At 43.2% G+C, this 14,825-nt stretch overlaps 1 protein-coding gene across 1 annotated transcript in view; it reads right to left on the minus strand.

The window, feature by feature from the left end:
- The window catches only part of GRIN3A (glutamate ionotropic receptor NMDA type subunit 3A), a 748,999-nt gene that overhangs the window by 81,263 nt on the left and 652,911 nt on the right, over window positions 1–14,825 (minus strand). The window contains exons 7-8 of the mRNA XM_069239855.1: window positions 12,610–12,774; window positions 830–903 (exon numbers count right to left, since the gene is read on the minus strand). Of these exons, the coding sequence (XP_069095956.1) occupies window positions 830–903; window positions 12,610–12,774 (239 nt within the window). The remainder of the gene's footprint in view (window positions 1–829; window positions 904–12,609; window positions 12,775–14,825) is intronic.

Genomic DNA, 14,825 nt, shown 5'->3' on the forward strand with positions numbered 1-14,825 from the left:
CAAAGTGGCGTGGGATTTTTGGCCTTGTTGGGCCAAATTTGCGTAAAAAAATTGCGCTAATATAGCGCAAGGAGATGCTCAGGTCTCTTAAATATGCTCCTAAATGTTCTGAGTCCTCCAACAATAAGGTTATGTAAACAGTGAAAAGTTAATAGAAAAGCTTGGCAAACCTAATGCATTTTAGGTGTTTCAAAATTCTTTTAAATTGAAAAATTAAGAATATAAGAAATAAAGTAACCCCTGCCATACATTATAATGATTTTGCAAGTCATCAAAGAGTTCCATAACCATATAAAGGAACGAGGCCAAAGGTAGACTTTCTTTATAAGTTTCTGGAGCTCGGAGGTGACTTGCAATATTCTTATCATGTTTGACAGGGGGTACTTTATCCGATATGATAGTTGGTCACACCACCATCTTTCCCTCAAACTACTTAAAGCCTTGGTGCACAGTTCTTTCATATGAAAGAGAGAGCATGTTTGCAAACATGACGAATAAAAATAGAACCGTAAGTTCAAACTTAAACACATCAGAAACCTGTTAGATGTTTGTTGCAAACAAATAGCAGAAGCAGTTCAATACAAGACAGTTTACTTTTTTTTATAAAGCTGCAATAGTTCAGAATTTGTGGAAACATGCAGAAAGAGTCTGCACCATGGTTGAGATGGTGTGCTCCTTGCTCGTGGCCACCACCCACCCTATATGAATAGGAAACCTAGGCATATGATAAGTGAACTGGAATAGTAGCGTGAGTTGTGAAATATCAGTAGCATAAAAATAAATGAATACAAATGAATAGCTGTCCTTTTACGTTATGCGTATTATTTACCTATTTTCCAGTCGTTTCAGTTTCTGCTGGAAGTTGTCCTCGTTAAATGATGTATTTAAAGCTCGATGTAATCTCTGCAAGAAAGAAAACACACCTTTTGTACAGGAAAGAAAAACAGTACAAATAGAAATCTACACTACAGTCTGATGTGGTTAACATTTTGCCACTGCATAATATATTTCCATATACCAGTTATGTCAGTCAAAGGTAGTATTCAGTGGCATCCATAGCCGCCTGAAGAACAGTAGCACCATTTACACGAATGTTTAAATGACATCACATGACCTTTGATCCACAAAGACAGCACTATAAAGTGATAGGTCATTACTTTCTCCTTCTGAAGGGTGGTCATGGCACACATGCCAAAACATAGATTCAGGTGTACACACAAACACACTCTCTCTCTCTCTCTCTTACACACACACTCTCTCTCTCTCGCTCTTTTAAAAATTAGGAGCCCGAGTTACAACAGTTTTTCCACCTTTTTGTCAAGTTCGTAAATACCAAATCGTGAATAATTGATTAGGCATTGACGACTGAAAATCTTAAAAACTCGCTACTGCTCAGAAAGGTTGCAGTAAGAATCGTGATTTACGGATTTTGAAACTAGTTAAGGATGCAAAATGATAGTAAATTGCACTATGATCCAGCTGTATGCCAGATTTCTGCTGCCCTGGTTTTATTTTTGCTACTAGATGTGGAACAAGGAACATTAAGCATCGGTGGGGTGACCATTAGAATAGTGGTAAAGTCAAAATTTTAACTTTGTAGGGTTTAAGAAAAGATTCTAAATTGATTTTCAAACTCATTTTAAACACCTAAAAGTACTGAAAAAGCTGCACATTTGTGTAAATGGGATTGGCAAAAATCCAGAAGCACCCCAATATTTCCATGAGTTGCAGGGAAAAAGGAAATGTTAATCTACCATGAAAAAAACCTTATGAGTAACTGTATCAGGCAAATTTTCACTAGTTCAGGTTAGATGTGAGCACATAAATCTACGATTCTAATAAATTAATTAATGAATGGAGCCCTGTGGTTATATTGACTAAATCAAAAGGGTTGCCCAGAATCCAACAGGGTGTTGAAATAAGTAATATAATGTTAATGTTTGCTAACTATAGTGTCAGAACCATTCAGGGTTCCTTGAGCAAACAGGGCCTACTTGGCTCTAACTCTGGTGGTTGAGGTTGCTTGCCACTGATATGCTGGGGTCCGTCCTACTATGGCTCTGGATCAAGTACAACTGTTTCCGCACTTGGCACTATGAGTAGCAAGGAGGAACAGTCAAAGGAATATCATGAGGGGCAAGAACTCAACAGTCTACCAACAGGTACAATGCTGTTTTGTCTTGTGCTTATCTTTAATCTCACAGCAAAACAAAATACAGCACAATTCAATAGGAATCCTAATTACAGCATTGTAACCTTAGTTCAAATATTTAGAGAGATTATATACCTCTCTCCTTGAACTCCGTTCCCACTCAAGGTGATCTCTAACGTCTACAGTCCCCCAGGATGTAGGCACTGGTGCCGATCATTTCTACCTTACTAATTAGATGTGCAACTCAGTTCAACAGTTCTCATCCCAGGTGTTCACTGAGGCATATAGTCTACAATCTCTGCACCGGATTCCCAGCATGCCTTTAGTGCATTGCTCTATTCGCAGGCTACGCCTCGCTTTACCTGCTTGATAGTTGTTGCAAATCTAACCACGCCTACCTTTACTTTGTAGTGGCGGTTTCTCACTGCAGGGGCCTCAGCAGTTTCCACTCTGTGGAATCGGTGGATAGAGTCAGAGTGGCAGGTCCTGAGCAGCGGCACAATATCTTTGGTAGTTGCAGTCCTCCAGGCTGAGTGCAGACGGGAACCTAGTCAAGGCAGTTAAGTCATCCATGCCGATTCATCAGCAGTGATGTGTCTTCAGGAGCCGGAGGTGTTGTCTTGTATACGATTTTAAGGCTGTTTTCTCTTCTCAAAGGTTATCACATGTGTGTTTGTCTCTTGTAACCGTTTCATGAAAGATGACTGTCGTATCACCTGGCGAACGATTGGGGCAATATCATGTTTTTCTTTCTTTTCCAATTTAGTCCTGCATCCAAAGTTGTCAAAACCACCAATAGATGTTGTCTCTGTAGTTCTCCTCCAACTGGGGTGTTCTAGCCCAATCTTTTTAATATTGATTAGGTACATTAGACATGGGAGCTGGTATGATTTTTTAATGATTTTTTATGATTTTATTTTTGTTATGATTTCACTACGTTTTTCATCTTTGACTGCAAACACTTTTGCCAATTTTATTTTCCTGCTGAAATTGTATGAGTCAATTCGTGTTTCAATGTGGTCATATTCTATGAAAAACTCAATCTTTTACTTAGAATTGCCATTTCTGTATTGTTAAGGTAATGTTTTGGTAGATATATTATGGTTATTATGGTTATTTCAGCTATTTTGGGTTGTCCCCCTTCTTAAATTTACGTGTTTTAATCTCCTTAGCCTGTCCTTTCTTCCTGTCTTTGCTCTTTAACATCTGCTTGATTTTTTGTCAGGCAATATCCTCTTCTTCTGCCACGTATGCTTCCTCTTTCCACCGATGTTGTTGGTGTGTCAAGTACATCTTGTCTATAAAATTGATCTAACAGAATATGTATATTTGGGTTGGCTACCTTTTTTGCCAGGCCTTGTGGCCAGCACTCCTCTATGCATGGCTGCAGGCCATGCATAGCGTGGTTTTGGCTGCATGTAGGGGGACAGATTTACCTATGATAATAAATTATTACTCTACATTAAAACAACCCTAGAAATTTACAGAAATTCAATAGTTATAGTTATCTCAAGTAAATATGACTAATGCCCTGCGGTAACTATAACTCACTCCCTCACCATGCACTGCTAATTACCCCACATATTACATAACTCATGACATCTTCTATGACATAATTGATAATATCACTGTGACATTTGCAATGAAATTACTGATGAGAAAACTGTGCATAGCGGGGGTGAGATAGTTACCATAGGGCATGAATCAGAGTTAGTTGAGATAACTATATCTATAAGTCATGAATTTCTGTGGATTTTAGGGACTAAACCATTACGTTGTTACTGGACATTTCACCTTCCTATAACATTATTTTAACCTTTGTTTTTTATAGTGAAATCTATATATATATATATATATATATATATATATATGTATATATATATATATATATATATATACCAGCGGACCAGAGCTCCCATTGCGTGTGTCACAGTGTTGGACTTTTTTTTGCTTATGCAGGGTCATCCCCAATCTTTTTGCCTCCTGCCTCCTATTTTGTCTGACCTGTTGCTGTTGGCTTTTGAACTCTGAGCACTTTACCACTGCTAACCAGTGCTAAAGTGCATATGCTCTCTGTGTAAATTGTAATGTTGATTGGTTTATTTATGATTGCCATATTTGATTTACTAGTAAGTCCCTAGTAAGGTGCACTAGAGGTGCCAGGGCCTGTAAATCAAATGCTACTAGTGGGCCTGCAGCACTGGTTGTGACACCCACATATGTAGCTCTGTAATCATGTCTCAGACCTGCCATTGTAGTGTTTGTGTGTGCAGTTTTAACTGTAAATTCGACTTGGCAAGTGTACCCACTTGCCAGGCCTAAACCTTTCCTTTTCTTACATGTCAGACATCCCTAAGGTATAGGCCCTAGGTAGTCCCAAGGGCAGGGTGCAGTGTATGGTTAAGGTAGGACATATAGTAATGTGTTTTATATGTCCTGCCAGTGAAATATTGCTAAATTAATTTTTCACTGTTGCAAGGCATGTCCCTCTCATAGGTTAACATGGGGGCTACCTTTAAATCTGATTAAAGTGTAGATTTCCTTTGGGGGCGGGTCGACATGTGGAGTTTGGGGTCTCTGAGCTCACAATTTAAAAATACATCTTTTAGTAAAGTTGATTTTAAGATTGTGTGTTTGAAAACGCCACTTTTAGAAAGTGAGCATTTTCTTGCTTATATCATTTCTGTGACTCTGCCTGTTTGTGGATTCCCTGTCTGGGTCAGTTTGACAGTTGGGCTGGTTGCACCTCACACTAGACAGTGACACAAAGGGAGCTGGGGTGTAGTCTGCATTTCCTGATGAGCCATCTGTGCTAGGAGTTAGGGGAGGAGTGGTCACTTACACCTGAAAGGGCTGTGCCTGTCCTCACACAATGCAGTATCCGACCCCCTGGTGAGTGTCTGGGGCCTGGCCTGGGCAAGGCTGGATTTCACATTCAAAAGAGACTTTAGTTTGAAGTAGGCCTACTTCAAAGGAGAAATTGGGTATAAGAAGGGCCCCAAAACCACAGACTTTAGAACACTTCTGGAAACAAGAGGAACCTCTGCCTGGAGAAGAGCTGAAGAGCTGAGGCAGAAGAGCTGCCCTGCCTGTGACTGTGCTTTGTGGAGCTATCCTGCAGTTGCTGCTTCTGCCAAAGTAAGAGGGCAAAGACTGGACTTTGTGTGCCTTCCATCTTGTGAAGAACTCACCAAGGGCTTGATTTAGAGCTTGCCTCCTGTTGTTTGAAGTCTCTGGGACAGCAAAGACTTCTCTCTGCCAGCACCTGGAGTCTCTAGAGAGGCTCCTGCTCTGACAAGTGGTGCCCTATCCAGTCCCTGGGCCCTTGGAAGGAAAGCTGGTGGAAATCCAAGGAAATCGACTTCGGACGACTTCGGACCAACGCCGCTGCTGAATCCGGTGACGCCGCCTGCACACGACTCCGTGATCTCCGCTGGAACGCGACGACCTTCGCAGGCCCGATGCCGCTGAAGCCCTGCTGAAGTCAGCGACTCCGTGGAAGTCGCCGCACCACGTCGTGACCGACGCCGCTCAAAGTGCGCGGATTCAACGTTTCGCACAGACGCCACGACCCCCAACATCGCGAATCGGCTTGTTTTCACTGTTCACCAAAGGTACTGTACTTGGGGGTCTATGTGACTCCGTGTCCGGCGCCGCTGGTGTCGGCTTGTGGGGAACGACTCCGTCACGACGCCGTGTTAACACCTCCTCGAAGCATTTTGTGTTTCTAAGCGCTATTTTCGAGTTTTATCTTTAAAAATTCATAACTTGTCTTGTGTATGTCGGATGTTTGCCGTTTTGGTCTTGTTTTGTTTAGATAAATATTTTCTATTTTTCTAAACTGGTGTTGTGTCATTTTGTAGTGTTTTCATGAAGTTACTGTGTGTGTTGGTACAAATACTTTACACCTAGCACTCTGAAGTTCAGCCTACTGCTCTGCCAAGCTACCAAGGGAGTAAGCAGGGGTTAGCTGAGGGTGATTCTCTTTTATCCTGACTAGAGTGAGGGTCCTTGCTTGAACAGGGGGTAACCTGACTGTGAACCAAAGACCCCATTTCTAACACACAGGAAATAACTCTCCAATTGACATCCAGTAATCTTCACCAAACAAAAAATGTAGGAGCCACTCCACTGGAGTATAATCCAACGATCTTTATTATAAGAACGGCAACACCACATTGGATACATTCTTAATGGACTTACAACCCTTCCAGTGTCCACATATCATGAAGCCTTTTATTTTGGAAAACCATGTCTCATCTTTTGAATCAAGAAAGCTGTGTACCAATAGATCTTTCAAAGAAACATTTCTCTTATATGTAATGGAGGGATGGTTGCCCACCTTCTGCATTAATATGGATCCTGGCAAAGGCAATCCCATCTTCTGTGCAAAATACCCTGTAACTCATTAGCCTGTCTAGAGTACTTGATAATGAAATGAATAGATCCTTGAGGATCAGTGGGTTTGCATTTAGAATGTCCAAATAACATAATCTCCCTATTCACTTTATTAGCACGGTCACTTGCCGTTTTCAGATGCTTGTGCGAGTAACCTCTTGATCATAGCCTAGTGAGCACAGCATCTCGCACTGTATTATAATCTTCCTCAGAACTACAGTTGTGTTTAGCCCTGACGAATTCGCCATATGGAATACTCCATTGAAAACTCAGAGCATGACTACTTTGGACATGAAGAATCGAATTGCCCACTGTTTCTTTTCTGAATAACCTGGTATGTAGATTTTGACCTTTAGCTGAGACCCTTACATCCAAAAAATCTGCTGAATCTGTACTATGTATCATGGTGAATTTCAAATTCAAATCATTATTGTTTAACAAGGTTGTGAATTCCTACAAAACAGATTCTGCACCATTCAAAATACAAAAAATATAATCGATATATCGGAGCCAGATAATAATATGGTCTGTGCTGTGCGCTGCAGAGATTGGTTGCAAGGCCTGACCTTGCAGCCAGGGTTTGCAGCCAAGCCCTTATAATTGCCCAACCCTTACACCCAAAATATCTGCTGACTTTGTGCTATGTGTCATGGTGAATTTCAAATTCAAATCATTATTGTTCAACAAGGTTGCGAAATCCAACAAATCAGATTCTGTACCATCCCAAACACAAAAAATATAATAGATGTGTCGGAGCCAGATAATAATAAGGTATGTGCCTTGTGTGGCAGAGGTTGGTGGCAAGGCCTCGCCTTGCAGCCAGACCTTGCAGCCAAGCCCTTATAACCTCCTAACCCCGCGTCATACATGGCCTTTGGCCTGTCTCTGTCAGTGGATGTGTGAGTGGCTGCGTGATTGTCTAAGTGGGTCTAAAAGTGGGTGTGTGAATCTATGAGTGGGTCTAAGCGGGTGCATGAGTGGGTGTGTGAGTGGGCATCTGGGCCTCTGAGTGCATGTATGAGTGAATGAATTAGTGTATGAATGAGTCTGTGGTCTTTCTTTCACATTTTTCCCTAATTGAGAATATTTTGTGTATAATTTGCAGAACCTTGTGAAAATTCACGAATTTTTGCAAATATTGCACAGATTATATTAAACCTATACTTTGCTCCTAAAACACACCTATAGCACACGCCTGGGGTCAGGGTACCTTCACCCTGACACCACATGCCAATTCAAATTTTCACCCCCAGGGACCATTTCCCGTTAAATAAAATGCCAGTCACAACTTTCTTGTCAGATTGCGGTCAGGCAATTGCAACGCTTCTTTTTGCACACGTATTCATGAAAATTCACAAATTTAGCGAAATATTTGCAGCCAGAGATATTCAAATTTATCTGCCCTTAAGTATCTCCTAAACTGCTGAACCGATTTACATCAAATAACAAAAAGCACAATCTGCGCACCGGCGGCTAGCTTTCTGCCAGATTTGGTGTAATCCCGTCCAGTGGTTTGGGCTGTAGACTCATTGACAGGTCCTATGTGAATTAACATGGCGAATACAACATTTTTGAGCCCCCTTTTTCTAAGCCCCTTCTTGACAGATGACTCCAAATCTTCCCATGTACAACAAGAATCACTGGGCCACTTTCTTTGGAAGATTTCGTGTGTATTTGTCAAAAGGTGCCAAAGATATAGGCAAATAAAAAAAAAAAATCTAAGGAAACATGGTGCTAACTATAACTACCTACTGGCAACCGCCAGTATATATATATATATATATATATATATATATATATATAATCACTTTGGCATTTAATAATAAATAATATGTGAACGCTGGTCTCTTTGCAACACAAAAGAGAAGACAGAAGTTATCAAAGGCACCGGAGGCTGCTGTGCCCCTTACCGAGCACCACAGAGGTTCAGGTGCCTGCAGCCAATCACTAAGGTTTCAGTTTACCTTAGAAAGGCAGTAGGCCACTTCACTTTGTGCCCTAAGTACCCCAAAGCTATGGGAGATTTTCAAAGTAGAACCATGGGTAGGAGACCAATGGCGATCTCCCCTTTCAAGGCTCATGCAAGAGGTGACCCTAAAACATCAGTCTATCATTTGAGAGGTAGTACAGAGCACTCATACTATTGCCAGAAATGTAAAAAACACTGGTGGAACTCTGGGGACAAAAGCAAAAATATAGAGTAAACCTCCTGCAAATGATGTTGGGGAACTTTTTGTCAAAAAACTGTGCTCACCTCTTACCATATAAAAGCAAACTTGCCACATTTGGCATGAATTGACATGCCACATACAAATAGCTACAACTGCCCGCACAGGAGCACACCAAATGCAGTTCCCAAAATTATACTGCCACAGCCATTCCAGTGTTTTTGAAAAATTACAGTGTACAGTCCATTCACACTTACCGCATGAAAGCATGCACACCTGCTTATAAGGGTATAACATTGCATGGCAGCCTATGTCACACCATCACAACACATGGTAATGTGTGATATAACAGTTCCCCACACCTATTGTGTGATTTAGAAAAATAAAAATGTGGAGTTGCTCCTTACGTTTTTACATCTTTCCCCTTTCAAGCGGATTATTAGCATGTTTTTGACCTACAGATTATGATCATAATCTGCCTGCCAGCACTCACATCAAAACTGTACCTTCCAGGTGACACCCTTGTAAACAACCATCCAACTGCAGAAAGACAGCAGGACACAATGGGGGTCATTCCGACCCCGGCGGTCAAGGACCGCCGGGGCCGGGGATGCGGGAGCACCGCCAACAGGCTGGCGGTGCTCCTCAGGACATTCTGACCGCGGCGGTTCAGCCACGGTCAGAACAGGAAAACCGGCGGTCTCCCGCCGGTTTTCCGCTGTCCTGCAGAATCCTCCATGGGGATTCTGACACCCCATACCGCCATCCTGTTCCTGGCGGGTCGCCCGCCAGGAACAGGATGGCGGTATGGGGTGTTGTGGGGCCCCTGGGGGCCCCTGCAGTGCCCATGCCAATGGCATGGGCACTGCAGGGGCCCCCGTAAGAGGGCCCCACTTTGTATTTCAGTGTCTGCTTTGCAGACACTGAAATATGCGACGGGTGCCACTGCACACGTCGCACATACCCACTCCGCCGGCTCCATTCGGAGCCGGCTTCCTCGTGGGGAGGGGTTTCCCGCTGGGCTGGCGGGCGGCCTTCTGGCGGTCGCCCGCAAGCCCAGCGGAAAAGCCAGAATGGCCTCCGCGGTCTTTCGACCGCTGAGCGGCCATATGGCGGCTCCCTCCAGGGGGTCAGAATGACCCCCAATGTCTTGAACATAAGCAAGTGACATTTCATTGGCAGCAGCCCACTGCCCATGAAGCAGTAAACTCCATGCTGAAGAATCATCCACCAGTAAGCACAATGCCACACCAGTCTAGGATGAATGAGCATCTGGTGGTAGTTCAAGCAGTTGAGCCATGTCTAAACTAGGAACCCTATGACCACCATATGATCGCCCTCATGCTGCGCGACCAGGTATTGTGAAACCTTCCATAAGAGATAATTTATTACCTAATGGTTTCAACCGCAACAGTGTTAATAATAAAACTGGAGAAATGCCGAAAGTTACACTAGGGTTCTCCAAGGGACTACAAGAGCCAGCATCAGCAAAAAACATTTATGAGCATAACCCTAAACGTGTTATTTAGGGACATCTAATGGCAGTGGTATCAATGCCCCCTCCCCCCCATCCACCACCACTGAGGCCAATTCTACTAATGATGACCAGTGAGTGATTGCACCATTAGCCGTAGGTAGGTTGGGGTTAATAAGATTCTAAATCTTGTTAACAAAGAAAGGGTAATCCTGACCCAGAAGTTAATTCCACGCGTGAAAGTGCTCTACTGTTCTGGAAAGAAGACGGACTGGCCTCCAGAGAGTCAAATGGATTGAAATCTGCAATCAATTCTGCAAGGTTTTCAATCAAATTTTATGGGCTTGAAAATGGATTTACGCCATAGGCCAGTGATCTTGGCCAATTGTTTTAAAGTACAAATTGTACTGGCACAATGACAAGTCGTGACTACTCAGCCAGTGGTTGGGACATTACCAAAAAGGGTGCTGTGAACCGCACCTACAAGTACTAGCTCAAATTAAGCACGGATTATAACCTATAGCTCTTGCAATAAAACAATCGGGAGACCTTTCACGTTTTTACCGAGCATCTGTCTGCCATATAGTAATAAGAACATAAGTAGTCGTCACTAAATGAAATACCTACAAATATCATTTCCTGGGATTTTCCATTTATTATTTTTAGGTGTTAGTAATTATCAGTATGCTATCTTTTCAATTGAGTTCGTGTAAAACGCGAATTCTACTTAATGAAAGTTTAATTCAGTAGTTTCGCAAAGGAAAATGGAAGTGCATATTCAACACAAATAAAACCGTGCAGCCGATTTTATTTAGAAATTAAAGGCTGTCGGAGGTAAAGAGTTTTGACAAGTGCCGCAGGTGGAATAAATACTGTTAAGTACTCTATTTAATTAGCAGATTTACAATACTTCCTGAATCAATTTTGTTCTTCTAGTTGCTGCAATTATAGCAAGGCGGTTGAGAGTGTAATGCAGCCTTTGAGGAAGAGGCAAGCAATCTTGCAAAACTGATGCTGAACTTTGCCCGATTGGTGGCAGAGGCCATGCATTATTAATGATATCCATTGCACACGTGCCAGATTGACAAACAGCTTTCTGGGAAATGCAATTATTTAGTGAGCAGCTACAGTGGTTCTAATTTCTTTTACAGAAGCACCGCCCCAAAAACAATTTCATGCAAATCAGACCATGTCAACATCATCCTTGATGCAGAAGGAATGACTTTACTCTTGGCGCTGATGTAGTTACATTAAAACAAAAACAAAACAAAATTAACCCAACACTTTGGGCCTGATTCAGACGCTATGGAATTTAGCTCCACCTGATTCATTTGGCAGGTGTTCCCACCCCCGGTTTTTCAGGGTTGTAGAACACTGTACCCCATTTTTGTCCAGGCAATAGTTTCGATTACCTAGCTGTGAATTGTGACTCCTGAAGTTTTTACACTGTTAATGGACTGTGAGACCCATCTCCCAATAAGGGTCACTTCCAAAGAAAAGTGCTACTTACCAGTCTTATATTGTTAGGCCACACAGAATCCCATCCACAGTGGCACGACCATAAAACACTTCTAACCCTAGCACACAACCCCAGAGTTCTCATGAACACATACTCTACTAAGCTTGCAATCACACCCTGTCTTGCAACAATCCTTCTTCCAACACTCAATAGAACATAAGAGCATACTAACTAAGGGGCAGATTTATAATTCTTTCATGCAACACAGCAAGGCACTGTGTGAGAGAGAGAGGGCAGGAATGTGCCATATCTATACGGATATGGCACAGTCCTTTTCTCTGGCTGCGCAGGCACACAATCTGCTAACCAGTGCCAACATAGCCACCATAGCGCCACAGTGCAAAGGTGCCGGCGTGGCACGCAGGATTATTTTTATGCAGGAATGGGCACCTTCCTGCACACAAAAAAGATCCTCTTAGGCTTTTTCCTCCTTCTAAGTATGCTGCAAAATGCAGCACACTTAGAAAGAAGAAACAACAAGGAGACATTTCTCCTTGCTGCGCCTCACCTTGGAAGGTGTAGCATTCTGACACATTCCGAGGTTTACCAGTAGTGGTAAATCTCGGAATGAGACAAAATCCATGTGTGGATGCATGGGAACTACCAAGCGCCACCCATGGACACCTTCCTCTGGCAGAGTAAGGCAAGGCAGCGACTTGCACTGGCTTGTGTTACTCTAGATTTGCTAAGCAACACAGGTGGCCTTGCTTTGCTTGGTAAATCTAACTTAGGTATTGTATTGCTCTTGTGACAGCATGCGTGACACAATTGTAATGCGACACCTAGATAAATCTGGCCCTAAATATCAAAAGGATAGTTTCTCCTTACAGTATCACAGTAAATCTTTTATGAAAGCAGGCATTACCTAATAATATCTATGAACAACTAATGAACCTACCTGACTTGTGTGAAGCCAGTACTTTAGCTTGGATTTCTTTTTGATTCTTGGTAGGACCAGCCTGTAGATTATATGCTCCCCGATTGTTGTGAGAATAGACGCTCCAAATCCAATGCAGAGCATAACAAAGAGTCCAGAGAAGTGTTTGATGCCCATCTGCAATGTCTGTGTGGAAAGATAAAAACCTGAGCATAAATCTCGCAACAGAAAACAAAATATAAGGAAATGTACAACATGAGATAGAAAAGACACTTCCCCACCAGGACTGACTGGGAACCCAAAGCAGCCCTGGCAATTTTGTCAGACCAGCCCCCAGGTTTTGGGGAGGGGGGAAGGCAAGTGTGAAGCACTGCTGCTTTTGTTACTGGATACTGAGTTAGCAGCCCTGCTGTAAAACCAGCCCCCAGTGGCAAAACTGGCCTCACTGCAGCAAAACTGGCCTCCCCTTCCAGCCTCCTTGGGAAATGCCCAATGCCCGCTATTGCCAGGCCGGCCCTGTTCCCCACCCAGGCTGGCAATTAACCCTCCCCACTACCTACACCAAATAGTTCTGATGATCTTACAGGCGTCCCATCTTTTTTCAGAGGTACAGATCAGATCTCTCCACTTCTCTCTCCTTCCAACCATTCCAGCTCAGGACCGCAACTTTACACAAGGGTCCAGATTTTGGGGATTTTAGAGCAGGGCAGTGCAGAAAACTAAACCCTTCCTGTGCTGTCCTGCATCAAAGGAAAGGGCAGGAATGTGCTGTATCTATGGCATACAGTGCATTCCTGTCCCTGCGCTGTCACTCTTTTCACTGTCTAGCACCAACCCCAAACACCCTTGCACCATGGGGTGTCTTCCCAAACAAAAACAATCCTGGGAGGCGTTTTCCTCTTTCTGCATTCTGCAGCATACATAGAAAGGAACGAGGAGAAATCGTTATATTTTTCAATTGTTGTGCCTCGCCTGTGGAGGTATAAGGTTTCGGGCAGAGCCCCAGGTTTACAAGGTTTTTTAAATCTGGGATGCATCAAATCCATGGGTGTTGCATGGTAACACCCATCGCAGTGCCCATGGAATGCCTCCCTAGCGCAGTGTAAGGCAACGCAGCCATTTGTGCTGCCTCGCCTTACTCCATTTATGCTGCCTTGCCTTACGAGAAGTGGGTTTGCATGGCTTCATAAATATGATATATTGGTTTGCGCCACCGTTGCATCACAAAAAGTGATGCAACAGTGGCAGAAGGCCTTCATAAAGTTGGGCCCAAGTCTCAGATTGAACAATCCAGTGCAGTAAGCAACTAAACAGACCATATCATATGAAATACAATAAAAGGACCTGCAGAGAGCTGTTCAAACCTGCCAGCATACTGAAGACCACAAAACTGCATGCCTGCCTTTCACACTTGTTCATCCAACACACTGCTACTCACTGCATCCCATGACACGATTGTTAGAAATGGGGTCTCTAGTTGGCAGAGGTATTCACCTTTGTCCAAATAGGGACCACAATTCTAGTCATGATAAGTCACACACAATCCAAATTATCCTGTTCCACCCTCTGGTAGCTTAAGTGCAAAAAATCATACAGTAACACAGAGAAAACCAAACAAAATTACATCACAGAGGTTTAGAAAAATAAAGGATATTTATCCGGTTAAATTAAGGTCAAAACGATAAAGATTCAACAAGCACAAGTTGAGATATCACTTTTGCAAGATTAAAAATAGTCTTACATCTTAGAAATCAACAGTTGTGTCTTGATCACACAAAGTACCTGGTTTACATAAAAAATACACGCACCATGACCGCAGAGGAGGAGATGCGTGGAAAAATAAGATGTGCACCAGATTTTCCGATGCGGCGCAGATGATGTGTTGTTTCTTTCCACACTGCAAGGGGCTTTGCGTCGATATCCAGCGCGCAGACTTGGTTCCTCACTGCGATGCAGGGATCTTTTGACGCCCAGGGACGATGCAGGGAAAATCCTGGGTGTCCGGGAAGAAGTCACAGACACTGCGTCGATCCGGTAGGCGAGGTGTTGAATTTTCTGTTGCATGGCAGGCGCTGCATTGATTCTTCACTCAGGAAGTCTGGCTGCATCATTCCGGGTCAGCTGTGCGGCGATCCAGTAGGGCTGTGGGTTGAATTTCTGGTCACAATGCAGGGGCTGCATCGATCTTCGCTCTAGAAGTCAGGCTGTGCCGTTCCAGTTCGGCTCTGCAGCAATTT

Source organism: Pleurodeles waltl, chromosome 1_2 (assembly GCF_031143425.1).
Source record: "Pleurodeles waltl isolate 20211129_DDA chromosome 1_2, aPleWal1.hap1.20221129, whole genome shotgun sequence".
NCBI classification, from domain to species: domain Eukaryota; kingdom Metazoa; phylum Chordata; class Amphibia; order Caudata; family Salamandridae; genus Pleurodeles; species Pleurodeles waltl.